This window comes from Mytilus galloprovincialis, chromosome 8 (genome assembly GCF_965363235.1).
Source record: "Mytilus galloprovincialis chromosome 8, xbMytGall1.hap1.1, whole genome shotgun sequence".
NCBI classification, from domain to species: Eukaryota; Metazoa; Mollusca; class Bivalvia; order Mytilida; family Mytilidae; genus Mytilus; species Mytilus galloprovincialis.
Window position 1 is genome coordinate 69,754,897 of NC_134845.1, and position 26,416 is coordinate 69,781,312.

The 26,416-nt window shown below is 32.4% G+C and overlaps 1 protein-coding gene across 1 annotated transcript; it reads right to left on the bottom strand.

Annotated features, from left to right (window-relative positions):
- LOC143043769 (brevican core protein-like) lies at nt 1-26,416 on the bottom strand. Its single transcript, XM_076215946.1, has 5 exons — nt 25,946-26,416; nt 24,002-24,104; nt 16,887-16,966; nt 5,930-6,011; nt 1-212 (listed from the first exon to the last, which is right to left on the bottom strand). Exons 1-5 carry the CDS (start codon nt 26,255-26,257, stop codon nt 1-3), a joined length of 789 nt encoding a protein of 262 aa, XP_076072061.1. The 5' UTR covers nt 26,258-26,416.

A 26,416-nucleotide genomic window follows, 5' to 3' on the forward strand; every position in this document is an offset into this window, starting at 1 on the left:
TTACAACAGTTTCTCACAAACATATCCAAATTTTGTATCACAAGGCCAATCACTCCATGTGTATTTAGCGTCAAAAAACACACAACAGCCTTCTGTTTCTCCGCCGTTTGGTTCAACAGGGGACCAATCGTTATAAGTGAGTGTTGAATTATCAGAATCCCAAACCCAATGTGCTTCTGTTTGACGATCATTCAATCCTATCCACATTCCATCTATAAAAGAAAAGAAAGTAGACAAAAAGATGATTATGGGTAATATATGTCAATGAGATAACAACTCATTAAGTCACATTAAAAAGATATATATATATGTCAAGAAACCAATATATATAGAGGTCTTTAACAAAATGAGACATTTAGAGGCTACCACTACATCGAGTGTAATACGATATCTATCCACTCCAGACAGTTACATTTTCAAATATAAAACGCGAGGCTTGTCGAGCGTTTTAAATAATTAAAATTTAACTGTCGAGAGTGGATAAATATCGTATTACACAAGATTTGGTGATGGATATTTATCCCTTCTTTTCAATTTATCTGCAAAAAAAATGTGTTCTTTCTATGTGACGTGATCAGACTTGGTCACCTTTTTCATGCCTTCACAATAGAAATTCGGAAGAAAAGCAGGATAATACAACTTTATACTTGGATTTTAACCAATGAAGAACTGAGCTCAATCGAACCACTCGTTGATATAATTTTCTTATACAATGGGTGTAGAAAGGGAAAAGTTGACGAAGAATAAGAGAAACTTGTTTTTATTCTATGAAAATCTCTAGGCTTTTTTTTTGTGTAATCGGATTTTTCATAATACCCACATCTCTGTTTATCTTTTAACAGATGCAAACCTGTACATAAGATCTTTATCATTTCATAAGAAATGTTTCACAAAATTTTACAAAATTGACTTGAGCTGGAGGAGACTCTAGGCAATTTAGAGGTCTAAATTTTCAAATTGATTAAAAGGTACATAACTGTAGAACAGTAAATGACTCAAAACCCAAATTCGAACTATGTCTGTATGTTGTGGTTTTCAGCATTGTGTATGATTATCATTAATAAAATTGAGAATGGAAATGGGGAATGTGTCAAAGAGACAACAACCCGACCATAGAACAGACAACAGCAGACGGTCACGAACAGGTCTTCAATACAGCGAGAAATTCCCTCACCCGGAGGCGTTCTTCAGCTGGCTCCTAAACACATATATATATACTATATATACTAGTTCAGTGATAATGAACGTCATACTAAACTCCAAATTGTATACAAGAAACTAAAATTAAAAATAATACAAGACTAACAAATGCCAGAGGCTCCTGACTTGGGACAGGCGCAACAATGCGGCAGGGTTACACATGTTTAAGAGATATCAACCCTCCCCTATACCTCTAACCAATGTAGAAAAGTAAACGTATAACAATACGCAAATCAAAATTCAGTTCAAGAGAAGTCCGAGTCTGATGTCAGAAGATGTAACCAAAAGAAAATAAACAAAATGACAATAATATATAAATAACAACAGACTACATTTGCACTTGCAGTTTACTAACATGCCAGCTCCAGACTTCAATTAAGCTAATTGAAAGATTATGTCTTCATCATATGAATATTAGAAACAATCCTTCCCGTTAGGGGTTTAGTATCATACCATGATAACATATATGATAAGAACATAACCCGTGTCATGCCAACAACTGGTTTTTAAATAAATGTGTTTAGTTCCGATGCAAGGACCCTACAATTGAATCAATATTAACGCCAAAACATGCAGTCTTTAATGACCTGACAACAGTATCGTAACTATATCCCTTCTTAATAAGTCTATTTAAAGAATTTGTTAGCTATGAGGTCCATAATGACATTTTGGTGCTTTATAAAGAATATTTCCATAAAAAATTGAATGTGAAATATCTCAACATATAAGAAGTCTGCATGTGGCGCTATATTTACGAATGATGTCCTTATACCGATGATAAAATTTAATAAATGTTTTGACTAGTTTGTTACGACGGACGGATGAAAAATGAAAAATTAAAGCTCCCGAGTCATAAATAAGGTTAACATGTGTATCTAGAAGCCAATATGTATAGGTCTTTAACTATCTTTAATAATCTTAGAAACGTGTCTACATAATATTACAACATTTAAATTCATTTTTGTTTTAAGTAGTTGGGTTTATTTGTTCATAATATCCACGTCTCTATTCATTCATTATTAAGCAATGCTATACATAATTACATAATTACATAATATCACTTTCATCTTATTACAAACATTTAGCATGTGTTTGCCTGATTTATTTGCAATATATATAGTATTTAGGCGATTTAGAGGTCAACATTGTTTTCAGACAATGGACACATGCCTTTACATTAAACCATGCACTAAATTGTGTCACATGTAACAAACAAAGAATATCATCAAAACTGCATGAGAAAGTTCTATCATTTAGCAAAGCACAACCCATTATTCTTTATCTTTTTTAGGGGAGGGGGTATTTTGTCAATCAAGAATACAAAATTCAATCATTTTTTAAATTTAGAAAAAAGCTATTTCTCAAGATCACTTTATCAGATAAGGTCCCAGGAGATGGAAACTGTTTTGTTTTCTCTCTCTAAGTTTAATCATAAAAGGAGACTTGGAGACTTGAGTCTGGCTAGTACATTTGAGTACAAACTGTATATATTGTATGCTCCCATATTGTCCAGAAAAGGATTTTATGGGAAGATGGAGTTCATATGATAACCCATGATAATACCATGACTTTGATAGGTATATACATGTACAGGGCATGTTACTTGGGAGTATGTCATGTATGTGGGCTACATCCTAAAAAATTCAAGCTGCAACAGTCACCTGTATATTTTATGCATCAGTTTAAACCTGATCAAAAAACATTTTCACCCTACAGAGTACTTATCACAATATCAGGTTCACATTTCAACCTATTTAGCAATACACACAGTGACACTTATGGTTATATAACATCACAGTACCAAAACTGCACCCAGTAACCAAAATTACACCTATTCAACAAAAAAAAAAGCTGTGGAAATTTTAGAATTTTGTTTTCACCATGTGCAGTTATTTAATTATCATCCTTTTAAAATGAGCAAATTAAGTTTGTTACTAGCATCCTTTTCTTCAAAAAATAAAAGTTGAAGCATGGAATAATGTCAAATTGTTCGAAATATTTGAAGAATTTAAACAAAACATCTGTTTATATTCCAGTTTTAAGGATTTGAAATAACATGTAATGATGTATGGAATTTGGGTACTGACCTCATTACAGAATCATGGATTGTTTGGAGGTCAGTTCAAACCCATTTTTCTATGACTGCATGGACTCAAAATTAAATTGGTGCAACTATATTGTAAACAAGGATAGTCTAAAAAAAAATAAGCACAGAATAAACTTTTGTCTGGTTATAAAAAAACTTGGTGAACAAAACTGACAATATAGGTGCAATTTGGGTACTCTCATGTTAACGACTTCACAACAGAACTACAAATTTATTTTCATGACAAAAAAAAATGTACAAACCTAAAGGCAATAAAATGCTTCACCATGCACAGCCTGATATGACCACAGATGTACAATGTATATTAAGAATATAAAAAACACCAATTTTTTTATGTGAATTTGTCATATCAAGTCAATCAATCAAGTTGAAATCAAACATATTTTAATTTGGGACCCTTCAAACTTCAATATGGACTAATTTGAAAACAGGTATCAAGTGAACCCAAACATTTCTATTCAGCAGAAGTCTCTAAATACATATCTCCTTAATTTCATATGATATTGATAGTATTAAGTCCTACAAAAATATTGAAAATGTGTACATTTATTTTTTTCCTAGCTTCTCTCATGTGAAAGCGGTACCTTTTTGGTCACTATTTATGTGTTGCGCCTAAATAAGAATTGTAACCCTTTATAGTGACTGAATAGGTTAAACAAATACTTCAAAAGAAACAGAAAAAGAAGACAACTTGGAACAGCACCAGCCATGCCAGTATATGTATGAATAAGAACTCAGATCAGAATAGCATGGACAATATGTTAGTTATATCCTTGTGAATATATAGTGAGGAAAGTTATCAATAATTCTGCAGATATTGCTGCTGCAATTTCATCAAGACTAGTGTTTTGTACATTTTCTGTTAAAATTTTCACACAATCAGTGAAACATTCAAAAAGGCTAAACTTAATTTTTATTACTGAAAGTTTTAAACAATGACAAGTGTTTTATTTATCAAATAACTCATGTGTTTCTGTGAGAGAAAAAAAATCATGTGCAATTTTGGGAATTAAAGGGAAAGAAGATCCTTTTTCCTCGCACTGGCGCATGTCAATTGTGAATATACTTACCAAATATATTTTCTTTATCATGATACTCATGTCGAAATCATGAAGAAGTACACATCATAGGAAAAATGCACAAAAAACAGATAAAATAATTAAAACATCCTATTTTGTGTGCATCTCCTGCCAAATCAGTATTTGTTGCATCTATATATACTAGATGAGTATAGTCCATGTAAATATGGTAAATTAAGAAAAACACAAAATTTTGATAAAAAAAAAAACAACTCCAAAAATGTTGTACGATAACCCCAAATTCAATTCTAATCTTCCTTTTGTGTATTGAACCTTCTTGTACAAATACTCTACATTGACAGTTCCGGATATCCCGCTCATGGAATAACATAATAATACAAGGATTTTAATCATTTCAAAAGAGGGGCCAAAGATACCAGAGAAACAGTCAAACTCATAACTCGAAAATAACTGTCAACGCCATGAAAAAGACAAATAGACAGATAAAAGTACACAAGAAACAACATAGAAAATTAAAGAATGAGCAACACGAACCCCACCACAAACTTGGGGTGATTTCAGATGCTCTGGAAGTGTAAGCAAATTCTGCTCCACATGTGGCACCCATTGTGTTGCTCATGTTATTACAAACCCGGTTAAAAGTCTTATTCGGTAGGTCATATTCATGAAAAGGGAAGGGGATTGTATACGTAAGAAACATATCTGATATCATCTGTGAAACGGTTATTCCATAACGGTCAACCAACTTGTGATGGCATCCGTAAAATTTACGAAGGGTTGTTTTCAATTTCATCATTTGGAACTCTTGTTTTGATAGCTTCCTTGTGAGGAGCAATCCTCTATCAAGGAAATCTTGCTAGGAAATAAAAGCGCGGGAACATCGTATCAATTGGGAGATATATACTCCGTATGCAGGTACTACATAGAAATGAAAAGTTCACAATTGGGAAGCTGAAATCATCTCGCTTCAACTTACATATTAAAGACTTGAAAGATGACAAAATTCTGAATGTTGACATGGATTAGAGTGAGAGTGGAAAGGGGCCATGGTGTGGTTTGAATAAATTTTAAATGACGTGTTTCTCGCGCTGAATACTCAACGTACATTAGTTTAGCTTTAAACATATTTATTTAAAGTTGATTTAGAAACAAGTTATTGCAACTTAAATTAATCCCTTTACACGTTTTGGGTGAGAGTGCTGTCTTGAAGCGGCATAAGCCTACTCTTTTATCGAAATCTAAAAGGATGTCTTTTGCGAGCACGGGTCAGCCATTTATCGTCTCCTTCCGACGGTCTATCCTCGGTTCCTGAAGACTATACTCGCAAATGGTAACATACATTAGATTTTGCCATTTGATTAGGAACTTTCTGTTTTGAATTTTCATCGGAGTTCAGTATTTTTGTTACTTTACCTTATAAATACATCTAGTAGTAAGCTTGATATTAGATCTGGTGTTATTTTAACTTTTAATGGGTTCCGATATTAGTGTTGGTTATATGAATAAAATGAAATGAACAGATATGTCAACGAGACAGCAATATATCAGTTCTGGTTCATTGTATGATAATTACAAGATATACCTTTAATTATGGACTTAATCCATGTGTTCTCCTCACTATTTTCAATTTTCACCAAGTACCCCTCTCCTGTCTGACATTGAACCTACAAAAAAACAACATAAGCACATGTAAACATTTCTCTGTCATAGCTGATCTGGAATCACATTACACTAGTAGGATCTGTAACGATTAGGCGTGATATAAGAGCTGTGTCATAACGTCAACATTTAAGATATATTACTGCCATTAAACATGTTAAAAGTGGTAACCAATTTTATTATTGATAGTAACTGTTGAGATTAAAACAATTACATTTTCCCGCAATAACAGCGCTAATTGTATTTTATATTCATTATCCAATTGGCAACTCATATCAATTCAACATATGTCGTTTTAGTTATTTTTCTAATGAACATATATTGTATAATAATTTAATACTAATGGAAGTTGTAATTTTATTTACCATTTTATCATAAAATGTCATGTTCCAGATCAGGAATGTGACAGTTGTTTTTACACAATCAGTTCCTATTTGTGGAGGAGTTTGCTTTCGTTGCAGTTCAGTGTTTCTGTTTTCCCGTAATATTTCTCTTATTGATGTGTTTTAGTTTGTGACCCGGATTTGGTTTTGCTTAATCAAATTAGGGCCATTGAACAGCGGTTATACTACTGTTGCCTTTGTTCAACCTTTAATTAAAGGGAAATCACACTATTGTTTATACGCATCGCTCTCGGCGCCGCTATAGTGTCGTGGCCGTATTATGACGTCGCCGTTTTCGATTCCGTCGAAGTGGTTGCTAATTTCTAAAATGGCGGCCCGCTCGAAGGGACGTTTCACTAGAGCAGAAGAAAGCAAACCAAGTTTTGATTTAAGTGCAACAATGAAAATGCTACTTGAAATTGACACAATCACAATGTATGACAACAAAAATAGCCAATAGTGGTCTTGATATGGTCTTGATATGAATTACCGTCCGCTCAAGTCATTTTTGTATGAAAACAACCTTTAAGTTTACTGTAAAGTTTAATTTCAAATAAAATATTTATTGATCTCGCAGATTTCTTAGTTGTATGAAAAAATATTGTTAAAAAAAAAGAGATATTAATACTTTTTGTCGATCAGTTCAATATAATCAACACGTAAATTGGCGAATATGAAATCCGTCCGGTCAAATTTTTTTTCGTAGAAAAACAATTTGTTTTACTATAAAGTTTAAATTTTCATATAAGATAACTATTAATCTCGTAGATTTCTTATTGGTATGAAAAAATATTGTAAATCAAAAGAGATATTAACACTTTTTGTCGATCAGTTCAATATACGTAAAGCGTAGATAGAGTGAAATCCGTCCGGTCATTTTTTTTTTTGCTCAACAATATTTTTTAAAACTATTATTGTTAAATTTTCATAAAAAATAGTCTTGCATCTCAAGGTATTCAAATATTAAAATAATCTATCAAATAACAAGAAAGTTCCGGTGAATATCCTGTCACAATCCAGGCAATCGTCCTGTCATTAGTGTATCCCAGCTGTTGGCAGGGTATCGTCGCGCTGCGGTATGTGGGATTCAGCGTATATTTTCAGGAAAAAATTAACAATATATCATTACCAAGAGAAACAGCATGTAAGCGTACAGCTTCCAGAACTTGTAGTTTTCTGTCCAGCATAGGGACGTAAACAAGAACAAGGAGTTTCTGTCGACTGTAAGTTTTCTCATATCACATGAAACGTCATTACTATATAGTCTTCTATACTACATGTAAAAACAATTCATCAAAACTTAATTTCACATTTGTATTTATCCGGCTCAGTCGGGTTATACAAAGTAGGGTCAAAATTCATAAATCAATATGTTCTAGTTCTGAATATGTATTTAACTTGCCACTGGCCGTTAATGTGTGAAGTGTTCGAAATATTATTTGTTTCACATGTAACGATAGAAATTATCCAAGTGTCATCCATCTTTCCTAAACTATTCCTTTGGTATCTTACGTCTCTCTATCCCTTTATTTTTTTCTTTATCTTTTGGGGAGGTGGAGTACAAATACATGAACACGAGTGATTTCTAGAGTAGTCATATATTTGTTGAAATATCAAACGTTATTTAAGAATAGCGCCATTTAAAAATCACTGAAAAGAAGCATACAAAATTTTTCATCGGTTGCTTGCTGTCGAAATCAATGAAAATTTAGCACTCATCGTCTGCATTAAAAAGTAAATCATACTCAATCTTTCTTTAATGCTTTGTACAGGCTTACATAATTTAAGCACCAAAAAAATATGTTGTTGTATTTATTCAAACTGTAGCTACATGCAGCAGATTAAAACATACGACCGCTAGACGTCATAAATGTAGCAATATGGGAATATCAAACACTTAAAAAATGTTTTTGTGCTGAATTTCGTGTAATATTTGCCACTAAAATATTTGCAAAAATTAAGAAAAAGACGAGGAAAAAACAAAACCAAAAAAAAACCTTAGTAGTTCAGATGTAGGTGCGTGTTCACTTGCCTTTCAAAAAACAAAGACATATAGAGATTGTCGGAATCCGATCAGGACTGAAAAGGACAACAATTTTTGTCGAGCCTTCGACTTAAGTCGAAAAAGGAAGACATAGCGATCCTACATTCTGTCGGCGTCGGCGTCCACAAATATTCACTCTGTTGTTAAAGTTCTTGAAATTTTAATAACTTTCTTAAACTATTCTGGATTTCTACCAAACTTGGACAGAAGCTAGTCTATGATCATAAGATAGTATGCAGAAGTAAATTTTGAAAAAAGAATATCCATTTTTTTTTGTATTTTACTTATAAATAGACTTCTGCCAGGATACAATGCATTGACTTTGTGGTTAAAGTTTTTTTTTTTAAATTTTAATAACTTTCTTATTCTTTTCTGGATTTGTACCAAACTTGGACTGAAGCTTGTTTATGATTAAAAGCTAGTATCTAGAAGGAAATTTTGTTAACATTTTGTACCTGTTTATCCGTATTTTACTTATAAATGACCTTAGTTTTTCTTCCAGTTAATATTACATACATTCTACAGTTAAATTGTTTTAAACATTTATTAGATTCATAAACTATCCTTAATGTTTAGCAATCTTGGACAGAAGCTTCTTACAATGAAAAGATAGTATCGAGCGGAATATTCTTATTGATTTCCCCCCTCTCATTTTTGTTGTGGGATTAACAGCAAAAGAAGGCGAGACACTTGGTTCCGCGGAACCCTTACGATTTTTTTTAATACACAGGCAGCTGATTTTCTCTTGATACCTTGGTTCTTTTAAAATAATGGCCAACATGATATATCAGAGTGCTGAAAATGGCACACACAATTAATCAGTTATTTTCAAATTACCTATTATTAATCCGTATTGGGAAGCAAAAGTATATATACCATATTGAAACATAAATGTGATAAAAGAATATACATTCAAAGAAAAAGAGGTGCACCAACAGAAAATAAAAACTGCAATCTTTCTCCTAATTTCATCGGATATACAATAATACAACACTAATTTATTAACATCTCACCATCAATAATGTCGAATCTCAAAATTTTAATTCTTACCAAAATTTCTCATACTATTTCACAGTAATACTATAACTTGGAAGTTTTCAGCGGAACTTGAGCTTTATCTAGAACTCTTACTCGAGTTAATATGCGAACAAAATGATACTCGAACTTGAATTCATAATCTAACTGGAACTCGAACTCATTAAAATGTCTACAAATGTTATCAACACTTCACTTGTCATCTGATAAAAAAACTAGAGTTAGATAAAATATATAAACTTTTCCACAGAAACACGGAAAGATGTAACAGAACAAGAAAAAAAAACTAGTTCCGTTTATTATAAAAAGATTTATTTATTACAATTCAACTGGGAACATTATATGTTCCTGATATCAATATCAGGATGTGTCTTTTATTGTCATATGTATTAGCACTGAATTATCAGATGCATTGTATTTCTCATAACGTACCAAGGTTGCGCGAATACTCGAACGGAAATATCATATATTAGTAATACATAAAACTTTCATACCCAGACGATGAACGCTGAACATATTATGTACAATAAACACGAAACGATGTATGAAAAATGGGTGCAGGATGATAGAACTCAGACAAGAAATTGGTTTCCACAGTTCGAATAATTGACTTATGAAGCGTTGTGTAATTACGGAAATGTTAACCATTTTTCAATTCCTTACGAAAATAGTTTTTATTAACGTTTTGAGTTTATGGCATTTTAAACACGGCATTTCAGGTTTTAGCTAAACGGTGCGAATGGACAAGCTCGTGAAATTATTCTGTCAACAGTATAAAAAGAACGTGTTAGTTTTTAGCACGGATACCTTCATTCTTCTGAGATAGAAGATTCTTTACCTGGAAGGCGAAACTTATTTGCATAATACGGCATCATCGGAGACAAACATTCGTTTTTCCCATACAACAAATGCAATTAAGAAATACTGAAGGAAAGATGACTTCAACTTTGACAATTACTATAATAAAATGTTACTGTATCTATATTTAACGATTCGATAGATATTAATAAATAATCAAAATACCTAAAAAAATGTTCAATCATGATATAGTTATTATATTTTAATTCAGCCCAAGCGTTGCAAGAAATACTGTTATGCCAGCAACGTCGATCTATAGCGTTAACAGAAAAGTTTATAGTTCCCGCCATTCGACGATAAGATTATTTCTGTTTTAACGGAATTAAAACATCGGTGACCCCCCTTTTTATTTATGCTTTTAAAATCTTCCCTGAAGCTGCAACTTATGCCTAAGTTTGAAGGAAAAAAAATTAGTAGATTTTTTTTTATTTCAAAAAAATCTATTATAAATAGCAATTAAAAATGGCAAGAAATGTCCAAAGGCCTCCAAAAATAAGGAAACAGAAACAATTAAATGTGTTTAAGGTTCAAATAACATTTGACTGTATTTGATATTCCAGTTTTAAATCGTTTTTCAATAATTTTGCAATTGTAAAGCAATTTAGAGCGCTATTTCTATATTTTGGTATAACGCGATTCTTTAAGTTTTGATCCTTCGACAAAAATATAAAAAGCTAAAAAAAACTTGAACCACAATCTTTATCGGAAAATATTATTGATATAAAGCAGTTCGACAAACAGTTTTTTTTTTTTTTTTTCCTCGAGAAGCTCACTACGCCTTAAAAATAGAACGTGATTTAAACCATCAGTTAATATTACAGATACAAAATACATATGTCCATGTAGATTTGTGTACCATCTTGATCCGATACGGTCTACAGGCTGAATGGTCTGCTTTCTTGACGTTAACTGACCTTTGTAATAATTGTCAAAGAGGCTTGTTCCCATATGCAACATGAATTTAACTATCATATTCACTTTTTTCAGTAGCAGCCCTAATTTAGAATGCATATAGGTTGAACTATGTAAATACAGCTGTTTCTCAAACCACGCCTCTTTTGAGGAGATTCATAGAAAATTCTTTTTGTTTACATAATGGTTCCCAGTTCTGATCTCATAGAGACATAACTTGGGTAAGTTACCAGAAAATATTTGTGTCAATATTGTTTATATTGAAATCAACGGTAACCCTACAGTCGAGGTAGGAATAGTTAAGAAAGGAGTAGGTCCGGTAAGGGCCGATTTTGGCCTCAAATTTCAGGTTCATCTGACGAAAGGTTTTGGACACTTTTTAAACAGTTAAGTTTCTATTTCAGTTTATTCAATTTGTTAATATAACAGATTTTAACCGATTTACTCTTTAAAAACGCTCCGATTCTAGCTCAAATATGAAAAATCTATCAAATATACCTAAAAATTACACTTTCCAGATGGTTTTTGTCAAAAATGAAAGTGGCCGCATCCGTGTTCATCCTCGACCTTTATATATGTTATATATTATCATCAAATACCAGTTAAATTTCAATATCAAGAATGAACACAAATGCGGCCACTTTCATTTAAGACGGAAACCGTCTAAATTTAAATTAAAATGCTAAAATTTTGAAGACTTCAGTAATTACTAGAACACACCCGCGAAATCGTGGGCATTCAAAGCGTGGTTGAAAGTATGTAAAGAATTTTATAAAAGTTTAATGACTAAAGAATTTCAGGAAGAGTATCAAAAATCATAGGTACTTGGGGAAAGGAAAATGTTTTTTTTTTTTTATCCCTCTTCCTTTATTTCCAAAATTCTCAATATTTTGTTTTCTTTCAATTTTAATATGAACATATATTCCGTATGTTATGAACATTCAAGTCAGGAGCCTGTAATTCAGTGGTTGTCGTTTGTTTATGTGTTACATGTTTGTTTTTCTTTCATTTTTTGTACTTCAATTAGGCCGCTAGTTTTCCCGTCTGAATTGTTTTACATTGTCATTTCGGGGTCTTTTATAGCCGACTATGCGGTATGGTTTTTGCTCGTTGTTGAAGGCAATACGGTGACTTATAGTTGTTCATTTCTGTGTCATTTTGGAGAGTTGTATCAATGGCAATCATACCACATCTTTTTTTGTAATCAATGAATGTTTGTAAAAGATTTAATAATGACTGGAAATTTTCAAAAACTTAAAGGTATTAAAAGTAGGTACTTTGGGACAGGACAATTGTTTTTTCTAGCCCGGCTCCTCCTTTTTTTTCCAAATTCCCATTTTTTTTATCTCACCACCTGGCCCGAAGGGCCAAGTGAGCTTTTCTCATCACTTGGCGTCTGTCGTCTGTCGTCCGTCGTCCGTCTTCGTCGTTAACATTTTACATTTTGAACTTCTTCTAGAGAACCACTGAAGGGAAAAAAACCAAACATGACATGAATGTTTCTTATGAGGTGCTGACCAAGTGTTGTTACTTTGTAGCCGATCCATCATCCAAGATGGCCGCCAGCGGGGGACTAAGTTCAACATAGGACCCTATGGGAAATGCATACAAATGACTTCTTTTAGAGAACCACTGAATGGAATGAAACCAAACATGACATGAATGTTCCTTATGAGGTGCTGACCTAGTGTTGTTACTTTGTAGCCGATCCATCATCCAAGATGGCCGCCAGCGGGGAACTTAATTTAACATAGGACCCTATGGGAAATGCATACAAATGACTTCTTTTAGAGAACCACTGAATGGAATGAAACCAAACATGACATGAATGTTCCTTATGAGGTGCTGACCAAGTGTTCTTACTTTGTAGCTGATTCATCATCCAAGATGTCCGCCAGTGGGGGACTTAGTTTAACATGGGACCCTATGGGAAATGCATACAAATGACTTCTTTTAGAGAACCACTGAATGGAATGAAACCAAACATAGCATGAATGTTCCTTATGAGGTGCTGACCAAGTGTTGTTACTTTGTACCTGATCCATTATCCAAGATGGCCGCCAGCGGGGGACTTAGTTTAACATAGGACCCTATGGGAAATGCATACAAATGACTTCTTTTAGAGAACCACTCAATGGAATAAAACCAAACATAGCATGAATGTTCCTTATGAGGTGCTGACCTAGTGTTGTTACTTTGTAGCCGATCCATCGTCCAAGATGGCTGCCAGCGGGGGACTTATTTTAACATAAGACCCTATGGGAAGTGCATACAAATGACTTCTTCTAGAGAACCACTGAATTGAATGAAACCAAACATAGCATGAATGTTCCTTTCCTTTATGAGTTGCTGTCCAAGTGTTCTTACTTTGTAGCCAAATTTGATCTTTTTTTATATGATTTCAAAAACCCAAATAGAGTCAGGTGAGCGATACAGGCTCTTGTGAGCCTCTAGTTACTATTATTTCTAATAACACATGAATAATTTTAGCGCTTATCTGTATATTATAAACATTCATTTCTTTAAAGAGGGGGATAGGAGGGGTCCTGATCCCGAAATCACGTGCTTACAGTCCTTGGATGGTGTAAACTTCCCACTAACACCATACACCATTACACCATACACCATACACAATTACATCATACACCTTGTACCATTACACCATACACGTTACACCTTTGCACCATACACGTTACACATTACACCACACACCATTCCCCATTCTATTTACACGATCCGAAATTACCCATAACGCAATTAAATTTCAAATATTAAGATTATTATTATTGTTTATGTGTACAATCCGAAAAATTAAAATAAAAAGAACTTCGTTTTCAACCAATGAAATGTTGTACACCGTTCATTCACACCATTCCCGATCACACGTTACACAATCACACCATGCATCATACACCATAACACCATTCCCCTTACACCATACACCATAGCACCATACACCTTACACCATTGCACCATATGCCATACACCATTACACCATACACGTTTTTTGGGGAAGTTTACACCATCCAAGGGCTGTAGATACACGAAATCCCGAGGTCCCATTTTAAATAAATTTAAATCCCGACATCCCAATATTCGAAAAAAGAATTCCCGGATCCCGAAAGGGTCAATCCCGAAATCCCGAGCTTACAAACACCCGATCCCGAAGTCCCGATAAAGGTCATATCCCTCTCTTTAAAAAAAGTGTATTTGCTTTTTCTTTTAATTCTCACTTTATATTACTAATCGTTCCACGGCGGTCATTGATATATTATACAGACCCTCTCTATTTAATAAACTCTGACCGCCGTGGAAAGGTAACTTGAAAATGATAGCAGATAGAAAATGCACTTCATTAGTAGTATATGCATGTTCAAAGTATACAGAAAAACGCAAACCGGAAGTCTAATCTGACTTAAAATTTCGTCCAATGACGGACACAATATCCGGATGCCTTTTTCTCGATTTTCTCCCAAAATAACTCAATCTGAATAATCATATGAATGGATAAAAAATGCGACTATGCACTGTACCTTTAGGACACAGAGGCATGCTGATTAATTTATTGTGGAAAGAAGAGAAGCGACACGCAAATTGAGGTCTTCTCGTTTAATAGTATAGCAGCATGACTTAATGATGCTAGTACCCAAACTATGTGCATTGTATTGTAAAAAACAGTCCATATTTATGCCGCAGAAGCATTCTACTTTCCAATAAATAACTACAAGTTTACATTTTAACAATTTTGTAAAACTGCTGTATTTTCGGGTCAAAAAGAGGTCTTTCTGGACCTACTCCTTTAGTGTTAGTTTACACTCTTAGAAGTTCGGGGCATATACACGTTCAAATTTCAAAGGTTTGGCTTTGAGCGTTCCTGATGAAGGTAAATCCAGAAAAACGATCGGACGCAAGAAATTATTAAACGAGTTGTTTCTAATTTTTTGCAAACACAAAATATATAAAAATTGTCGGACACAAAAATGCTATGAATTATCAGAAATCGAATTATTTAAAAATTTTAGAAAACAAACGCGCCCATTATTTAATATAAAAGTTGCAGTAGATACATGTAAGGCATAGAGGAATTGCCAAATCTTTGTCAACAAAACGTAAACGAAAAACGAAAAACGATGATATAGACAAAACAACAGTTAAACCAGGCACATTCCCCATTTCTAGGTTTATTATAGTCAATTTCACTAATGACCACAAATTTAACAGGCCAATATAGGAAAACGCCAGAGAGCGCATAAGAAATAAAAACAAATGAAACATAACATAACTGTTACATCAAATGTCAGATTTGACTTAGAGTTAAGTATTAGTTTTGAGCAATAAAAAAGCTACGTTATCAAATTTATTATGGGTAATATTTTTCAAAAGCGTTTATCGAAACGTGGTTTTTGTATAATAACGTAGTAAACTATAGACATTTATCCAATGATGTGACGTTAGTTTCGGGTCATCATCATTGGCATTAACCATAATTCCTTAGATTTTGAAAGGGGGTCTCATTGGGGGGTTCTGATCCAAGCTTACTGTTTTGTCAAATTCCCGTATCCCGCTTACACAATGTACGTAAATAGTTATCAAAAGTACCAGAATTATAATTTTATACGCCAGACGCGCGTTTCGTCTACATAAGACTCATCAGTGACGCTCATATCAAAATAGTTAAAAAAGCCAAATAAATACAAAGTTGAAGAGCATTGAGGACCTAAAATTCCAAAAAGTTGTGCCAAATACGGCTAAGGTAATCTACTCCTGGGGTAAGAAAATCCTTAGTTTTTCGAAAAATTCAAAGTTTTTTAAACAGAAAATTTATAAAAATGACCATATAATTGATATTCATGTCAACACCGAAGTGCTGACTACTGGGCTGGTGATACCCTCGGGGACGAAACGTCCACCAGCAGTGGCATCGACCCAGTGGTGTAAATAGTTATCAAAAGTACCAGGATTATAATTTTATACGCCAGACGCGCGTTTCGTCTACATAAGACTCATCAGTGACGCTCATATCAAAATAGTTAAAAAAGCCAAATAAATACAAAGTTGAAGAGCATTGAGGACCTAAAACAGCAATTTTCATTTTATGGCATTTCCCGTGTCCCGCTAGACTCCATTTCCCGTTTTCACGGTACAATATTTGACTTTTACGTGTCACGCTTACAAAAAACGTCAATCCCGCGTTACGCTTAGACCCCAAATGAGACCCGCTTAAAACGGCGAAATACCAAAGCACATATGTGGACTGAGCATCGTAGCGGTAAAGTCGTATTTAATCAATCTGTATGTTTCTATGCTCAAAACACGTATTTAAGGAACAGCCTTCAACATATAGATACGCTTGTGACCAACAATTAAAGTCCGAGAGCATAAAAACCAATGACATCAATTACTGCAAATTAATGTAACGTATTTCAATATTTTGTCACGTGTCATAAGCAGCACGACACGTAACAAAAGTATAACAACTCGAATGTGACCTGAACTTTGTTTTTGATTTGACAGCAGTTCCTGTCGATTAGCGATACCTACCGTGTTATTCCTGTAAACTATGTTTTCATTTTATATAACCCTTACTCGGATAGATCATTTTAGATAGTACCTCCACAACCGGCCATACTTGTATATTTATAAATTACCTGTGCATTTTCCCAAGACATCTTCGTATACACAAACAAATAACAGTGATTCGAAAATGATATCCAATCATTCAAGCATTCTGTAAATTAAAATGCATGTTGTAAAATGTAATGTAGAATTGAAATATCATTGAATTGATTTAAGAATATCAATAATGATCATTTTATGGCACAAGAAAGACAAAAAGTAAAGGAAAATACTTATATGACGTTTGTTTATGTGCATAAGCTAAAGCAACTTGATTATGATATGAAAGCTCTATGATGATTTGTCTACCTGGGTAAAATGGGCACATGAAAGACAACAAAATAAAGAAACATACTAATATGACGATTATAATTGTATATGCGCATCAGCTAATGCAACTGGATTATGAAATGAAAGCTCTATGATGTTTTGTCGGGATCGGTAAAATGTTGCAGATACGAACGTCCCATTTCGTATATTTCAAGGATTCTGATATGATGTACGCGTCAAAATAGGTTAGGTAAAGTTAAAATGAGAAACAGTAGCTATAAATATACAGTAAAAATTGAAAAAAATAAACGCAAAAGACAAGAAGCTACAAAGACCGGAAAGATTGAAATTTTTTTTTCGATAAGTTGGTTTTTTCCTTATTTATAAAACTGTAATCTTTTACATTGATTTCATGCTCTTCTGAGAAATACTTTTTGTTTGAGATGGAAGATTATTTCTTTTAGTTCAAATGAAAATTGTTAAATTGTCAAATATAGACCTGTAGACGTCTGTTTCTGTTGATTTGTTCTATGTGTTTACTGTATTCAAGGCCCGTTAAATCGCTCTTAATAAAATTGCCATTAACATGTAACATTTAAAAATTAATTGTCTATGTCTACATTTCATTTCAACTTCCTTCGATTTTTTATATCTAAAAATTATGCATCTACCAATGAGATGGAATAGTTTTTACACTCCCAACTAAGTCAGAAATGTTTATGGTATAAACTACTCCGTCCTTAACACTATATAGTCTTAAATTCTAAGAAGAATATGTGATATGATTGCCAATGAGACAACTATTCACCCGAGACCGAATGACACAGAAGATTACCGTACACACCATGGCAGTGGCAGTGTAATCTGCCATTTTCATTTTTTTTTTACTCTCAATAATTTTTTTCAAAGAGAGGCAGGAGAAACAACGACTAGTTTTTAAAGCGGAGAAGAATATGACGTTTCAAGGAAAGTGTTCCCGAAAGCTGAGATTCTCGGTTTATAAAATGACAAAAACTGATGCATACATGCGTTTTCTTGTAATATACATGTTATACTATAGATAATAGAATAGATCTATATTGCTGCAGCGACAACTATTACAATAGTTTAAATATGTTTCAAACGTCATGTAATACTAATTTGCGAAAATTACTGGAGACTTGTACTTTGATGTCAGATTCAGTGTTCTATAGAAAAACAATCTTTTTCTAAATAAACAAATGAAAAAAAAAACATGAAAAAAACATGAAAATATCTGATAACGTTTTTAAAAGGTCGGTGACATAACGTTTTAGTGACTTTATTTAAAAGATAACAGAAATGACTTTCTTTCTTGAACTGTTCAGAAGAAATCATTGGTAGATAATAATGGAAACATTTTTCAGTCGTATGTTTACTTTTAGAATGTAACCACCAAGAACCTTTAACTCTACAATCTAAAATCGATAGATAGAAATCTACAGTTCAATGTGGTAAAGAATCATGCTTGTAGGTTTGGTATTATTGAATTATTTGAAATTATAAACAACAACCTAATATTGTACATATTGCAGAAACACACAAAACTGGGATTGCCATAGTGACAAAACAAAGTCGGTAACCCCAAGTTTTTTCTCATATTTTATTCCTAAAAATATGAAATATCTTCCGTCAAAAGTCTAAGAAAAAATCACAGGTAGAAATTAATAGGCTGTTTGGTCTTTAAGAATATTTATGCTATTCAATTTAGATTTACGAGGGTCTAGATGGGGTTTCTCATTTTTGTATTCTTTAATCTGTTACACCATTTTTAAAATCAATTATGTATTTTGACCATTATTGTCTATTTGTTTTGTTTTATAACTCGATTATAATCAATTCTTTATATTTTAGCACCCTATTATTTAGTTTATAAAGGAAGATGTGGTATGAGTGCCAATGAGACAACTCTCCTTCCAAGTACTAGTTTATTAAAGTAAACCAGTATAGGTCAAGGTACGGCCTTTAACACGGAACGTTGACTCACACCGAACAGCAAGCTATTAACAGCCCAAATCATACTTTTGTAAACCAATTCAAACGGGATAACCAACGGTCTAATCTATATGAAAACAAGAAACGAGAAACGCTTATGAACCATATAAACAGACGACAACCACTGAACATCAGATTCCTGACTTAGGACAGGTACAAACAATTGCAGCGGGATTAAAAGTTTTATTGGTACCAAACCTTCTCCCTTTTCTAAAATTATTGTCTGTTCCTTATTTCTTATTTGTTTTATTTTCATTGCTCTATATAATTGAATAGTATGAGACTGCCATATTAGTAGGAGGTCTAGCTAGCTATAAAACCAGATTTATTCCACCATTTTCATTTCCAAGTCAGGAATATGATAGTTATTACCAATTCGTTCGATGTGTTTGAGCTTTTGATTTTGCCATTTGATGAGGGACTTTCCGTTTTGAATTTTCCTTGGAGTTCACTATTTTTGTGATTTTACTTTAATTTTTTTTCTCTATTTTTTATTTCGTTTTTTTTCAGCGCGTTTATCCTATTATCATCTATTCTATAAACCCCATCCAGACGCTCTATCAGTTCATCACTACGATAACTTGAGAAAGAACCGTAAGGTCAAATTAGAAAACAGTTCTGAACTTTTCGCAACACTACAAAAGTCAAAAAGACTGAAATGACTAATTTTTATCTGAAGTTTCATTTTTTTTACTCGACATTCTTTCTTTGTCTGTATTATTTTTAAAATTCTTAACATAGTATGAATTTGTTTAATAAGGTTCTTGATTTTTCTGTGTCTTGACAGTATAAATATTGTCTAAACATTTCTCGACACTATCTGCATCATCTTATAAGTGTCTTGATTATAAAAAAAAAAGATGTGGTATGATTGCCAATGCGACAACTATCTTCCAGAGACCAAAATGACACATAAATTACAATTAATAGGCCCCTGTACGGCCTTCAACAATGAGCAAAGCACATACCGCATAGTCAGCTAAAAAATGCCACGAAATGACAATGTAAAACAATTTAAACGAGAAAACTAACGGCCTTATTAAGTTAAGAAAAAAAACGTTACGAAAAACAAATATGTAACACATATGATTAGTCTAGACCAATTCTTGACTGTCCTAGATTTGTCTCGATCAGTCTTGACATATTCTTTGCATTCTATAAAATGTCTGAATATGTCTTGACATATTCTTGACATTCTTAGTAATGTCTGAATTGTGCTTGACACATACTTGAAAGTCTTTAAATTGTCTGAATACAGGTATATCTAGACACATTCTTTATGGTCTTAAAGATGTCTTTACACTATCACAACAGTATACATTTTTAGAGAAATAATTTTTTGGACCCTCTATAAATACAGTTTTCAAATTTTCCCAGAGTAGATAATAATTTTCTGTTAACCTTTGGGAAATTGACCAATTTTTTTTATGCTAAATTATTTCACATCACAACTTTAATGAAGAAAATTCATTTTTTTCCATGGGGAAAATCCTGTCTATGTGTAATATTTAATATATATTGATGACAATGCACACATTTTCTTCTGTTAAATCAAGGATTTGTATAGTTAGTAGGACTATACTAATTCTTGGAAGAATAAGGATACAATAACTATCCTTTACTTTGTATAAAAATGCATTTTGTTACATGTACAATAATTGTTTATTTAGCATACATACTAACATTGAATATTATGCATGTAGAATAATAACATTAACGGTACCAATTTTTCTGCACCAGATGCGCATTTCGACAAATAATGTCTCTTCAGTGATGCTCGTGGCCAAAATATGTAAAATCCAAAGCTTATATAAAAGATGTAGAGCTATAATTCAAAAGTTCCAAAAAGTATAGCCAAATCCGTGAAAGGAATTAGAGCTTTGCATGAGGGAGATACATTCCTTAATTTATAATGATTTTTAACATTTTGTAACAGCAAATTTATTAACACAAAAAAATCCGTATTTTCATGCCAGTTCCGGAGTACTGGCTACTGGGCTGGTGATACCCTCGGGGACTAATAGTCCACCAACAGAGGCATCGACCCAGTGGTAGTGATAACATTAACGGTACCAATTTTTCTGCACCAGATGTGCATTTCGACAAATAATGTCTCTTCAGTGATGCTCGTGGCCAAAATATGTAAAATCCAAAGCTTATATAAAAGATGTAGAGCTATAATCCAAAAGTTCCAAAAAGTATAGCCAAATCCGTGACAGGAATCAGAGCTTTGCATGAGGGAGATACAATAAAAATATGACTACAGTTTGATTCGTAAAAATCATTTAGCAATTATTTATAAGATTTAGGGATCACTATTTGTAATTATTCACAAACCCACATTTAAATTAGTTTATATCAACATACTAATATTTGTATTGCTAAAACTTTAAATTGCAAAGACATATTTGCATCTAAAAAAAATTGTAACAAGTGTAACTTGAAACAACAATACATTTTATAAAGAAAAATAAAGATAAAGTTATATCATGTATATTGGACAAGATTTGTAAAACTCAGAATTGCCAAGTAAATTTACAACATCATTCAAAATATTCAGAAGATGTCAATCCCGTCGAGAAATTTCAAGACAGTATTCAAATATCAAGAACTTATCAAGACATTTTAAGACCATATTCAGAATGTCGAGGATTTTTCGAGTAAACTTCATACTTAAATTGAAATGAAAAAGTGTCAAGTCATATTTTTGGAGAATGTCGAATAACTGGGGTTTGTTTTGCAAATAAAGTCAAAAATTGATTTTTCAGACTTTTGAGCTTTTGTAGTGCAAAGATTAAGTTTAAAACCATGCATGCATACGGCAAACTTCACATAATTTGAATATGCTTTCGTCAAATATCATATTATACTTATTCCAGAAAAAAAGGCACTTTTTGACAAGATTCATAAATTCAATTTTGGACGGAAACTTTTTTGTCCACAGGAAGATATCATTTCCCTCCCGCAAATGAGATTTTCCTCCTCCTACACTTAGGGAATATCGTTTAAGAAATTTTCCGTTTAAATTTGTCTATTCTGCATTTTATTTTAGTCTTGTAGGCGATCGCAATTGAAAAAATGTGTTAAAGATATTAGTGTTGTGTGTACGGATATATAACCGTACGGTACATTTATTATTCTTATCAAAACAAAAGGTTTTGTTATTTAATCTTCTATTGATTGGTAACAGGATAAACAAAACGTGAAAACATCAATGATTTTAAATATGATTAAATAATAGCCAACAGTTTATGAGTTTTAAATTGTATATATGACATTATACATATTTAATTACAAAAAGCAATAAAATCAAGACAATTCAAATGTTAGTTATAACTAGCTTGATAAACTTTTTTTAACAACATAATAATATTTATTCCTCTAATCTTGCTTGTTACAAATTTCACCAAGAGTCCAAGCTTATCTTGATTTACCCTGTTATACTCCACTGATTGTCCAGGGAAATAAACAGCTGATCCAACTATTAACTTATACAAAATAATATAAAGGATGTATAATTTTCTTATGCAGAGATTTATCAATGCTAAAAATTCTTTCTAATTGACAATTACATTGGACATCTTGATTTATATGCATCTATTCCTTTATTAAATTCATTTTCAAAAATACTAAAGACATGAACAGTGTTTGTTCTCTGCTCGGATACATAGAATTACTAATAAATAGAAAAAACTTAATACTGTTAGTATATAATTCAAAAAAATCTGTGATTTTATATCCAAATACCGGATGTTGCAATTTAATATCAAAATCTATTTTACTTCTTTTAAAGAGTTCATAGATTTTTTGCCAAAATTTATTCAAATATCTACACTTCAGAATATAGTGAGCATAATCTTCTTCTTGCTTACAAAAACTACACTTATCTGTCTTAGTTACTTTATACTGCAATAACAGGTTTTTTTAGTTGGAACAATATAATGTAATATTAATAACTTTCTTAATAAACGTATTACTGTGAATCTTCATTATTGTAACGAGAAATAATTCTACAATCTAAAACACTTTATCTCTTGTCCAATATCTCGGTTAATATGCTTGTAATTAAATGCAACTGTTTACATCTTCTTCGTTTAAACTTTGGTGGATAACTGTCTCATTGGCAATCATACCACATCGCCTTATTTTTTAAACCAAACGGTACTTTGTGTTTTTCTATTCTTCATATAAGGTTTTTTTTCTCTCTTGAACCAATCTAATGATTAAGACCATTCCTAACTTATTTCTACAGTTCTGTCTTTGGATGTGCCTTTAAACCATTGTTACAGGCGAGCAGAGCAGTTGCGCGCTCATAAACCTGTCTATTCCTACAACAAACTTAATGTGACTGTCTTAAGTCAGGTGCTTGGTAGTCATTAAATACGTTATCGATGTCTGTTATGTGTAATATTCGTCATTTTTGTTGTTGTCATAAATCAAGACGTTGACTTTTCGTTTGAATTGTTCAACACTTTTACAATTGAATAAACGGTAATTATGGACTTTTCGAATTGATTTTCCTCAACGTTTAGTATTTTTGTGATTTTACTTTTTTGGAATTGGTTCATTGTATTTTTAAATTCTGTTTGATGGGTTTCTCCTTGGTTATCATACCACACCTACATATTCTATCACAACATACATTGTAAAAGCAATTTCACTTGCAGATTTCTAAGACAAATATATATATACAAAAGATAGAACGAAAAACACGTTAAAAGGAACAATGAATAAAATTGAGAATGGAAATTGGGAATGTGCCAAGGAGACAACAACCCGATCATAGTGTACTTTAATGATATAGATAATTTAACTGCAATGATAGCTTTAATGATAGCTATATAAAAAACCAATTTTACCTTACCTTTCACATCTATATTACATATATTTATGTTATCTTTCAGAGTCTGGCAGAATTCTCCCTCAACACAAGCATCGCTGCCGGGACATGGATCATAATAGGAGTCCTATAAATAGTATAAACAAAGAAAATAATCAGTGTCAGTAACCCATGCTTTTGCACATAAAGCCGATTTCTAAACAAATTATTATCATAATTGATATACACTACAACGCTATATAATGATATAATCGACGAGAAAGGCAATTCAGAATATTTTATGTTGAAGTGGAATCGGTAGTATGTATGAACCCACAATATTTTAGGACACAACATGACGTACGTTGTGTTTTTGTTGTTTTGCGCCTTTTGTTTTGTCGTAATGTTATTAGTTTGATTTTGACCTATATGTTGAAGTTTGATATCCCTCTGTTATCCTCAATCTCCCATGTTATTATACTAATCACTAGATTTGGATAACATTGATTTAAGATATATTATTTTCTAAAAAAAAGATTATTGGTTGAAATATTGTAAAATTTATCACTACAACGAAACTGAAAGGACGTAGTACGAACGCCGGTTAGATTCAGGGTTATGTTTTATCTTAAAGTTGTATTATCGACGTGGCCAACTCTATTAAACAAATTAGTTTACTCGTTTAAACCACTTAGCTAATTCGTTCAAACGATGTAGATTGTCTGGCTCTTTATATCAACTTAGCTTACTTTTTTATTGTATTCTTATACATGTTATAGATTTCTAAATAGCGACTACAAGTGCAAGGTGAAAGAGAAGTTGAAAGACATAAAACTGTAAAAAAGAAAAAAGAAATTGAAATAATTTATAACTTGTCAGTTTTACTGATGAATCTACATTTTTTGATTCAAACGGAAGAGATACATTACAGAAGACCTCTTTTGTTTTGTTTGTTTTATCAGTAGCAGATCAGGAACGAATGAAGGATTCAACAAAGTATATTTCACTTATGGTGATACTTATTCTAAAAAAGAAAACAATCAGTGAATTTAACTGGTCAGCTAAAGAAATCAAAAAGAATACTAGATTGCATAAGCATTTATGTACTTTTTAAGATATTGAAAAATAAAAATATATTGAAAAATTGTTGGCATGCTTCAATTCAGATAATGAAAGATTGCTTCACCCGAGTTATTTAAAGGTTTAAAGAGTTTGCTACTTGGCTTAGTTGTGATAACGAGTTAAATAAACAAAGTCGCTATAACAAATAAGTTCAGTCAAATGTTCATGGACCTCTCTTTTCATACATGACTTGATTATGTATGCAGATTATTTATGCCAATTTTTATGAAACATAATAATATATTTTTTTCTTTTTATTTTGATAAAATATGCAGCAAAAAATGTAAAAAATGTTTTTTTTTACCTATGTCATACAAATGTAGCATTATTAGATATAGGAAGATGAATTGTTAATAAAAATGTGTTACCAATAGTTATCAAAGGTACCAGTATAATAATTTTATACGCCAGACGCGCATTTCGTCTACATAAGAATTAGTGACGCTCAGACCAAATTAGTTGTAATAGGAAATTTATAGCAATGACCATATAATTGACAATCATGTCAACAACGAAGTGTTGACTACTGGGCTGGTGATACCCTCTGGTGAAGTAATCAATTCATATTAAGTAAATCCATATTATCTGTGAATTTTATCCAAAACAAGAAAAAACCTACTGAACAATAAAACAATAGATGCCATTATAAAACAAAACAAAACATGCTCAAAAAGGCAAATCACCAACACCCCTCCCAATAAAAGAACACCAATAAAAAAGAATTACTAAAAAAACATACAAATGTAATCAAAAGTAAAAACCACAAATATACAAAACGAAACATAAAGAATAACCTAAGTTACTGAAACTCTACGATAGTCCATATCAATGCCCTGAGCATAAATCTGTAGTAACAATCTTACTCACCCCTCTGTATTGTGTCATATCAACATACACACAATTTGTTTCGTCCACAAATTCTGTTTCTGAGCTACTAGACATTTTGTTAATGTCACATCTTCGTGTTATACTGTTGTAGTTAAATGAGCGGCATTTTGTTCTTCGGATACATTCATTGTAACATGCATTCGGACCAATATTAGAGAAAGTGATATAGGTATATCCTTTTAACCTAGCCCCAGTCTTATCTGCATCTACACGTAATGTTTTGACGGTGCATTGCTGAAAATATGCAACTCCAACATTATAGAGAAATACCACTACTGTAAAGACATCCATAGTTAGTGTATGATTATCAGCTTGAAATCAAATCTATCGTTTTTAACACATTCTCGTCCGTTTCAACTCGGTCGATTCCGTACCTTAAAATAAAGAGTAGACTACTAGCTAATTGATCCCAAAATTACCGAATGAACACATTCAATGTGACACTGTATA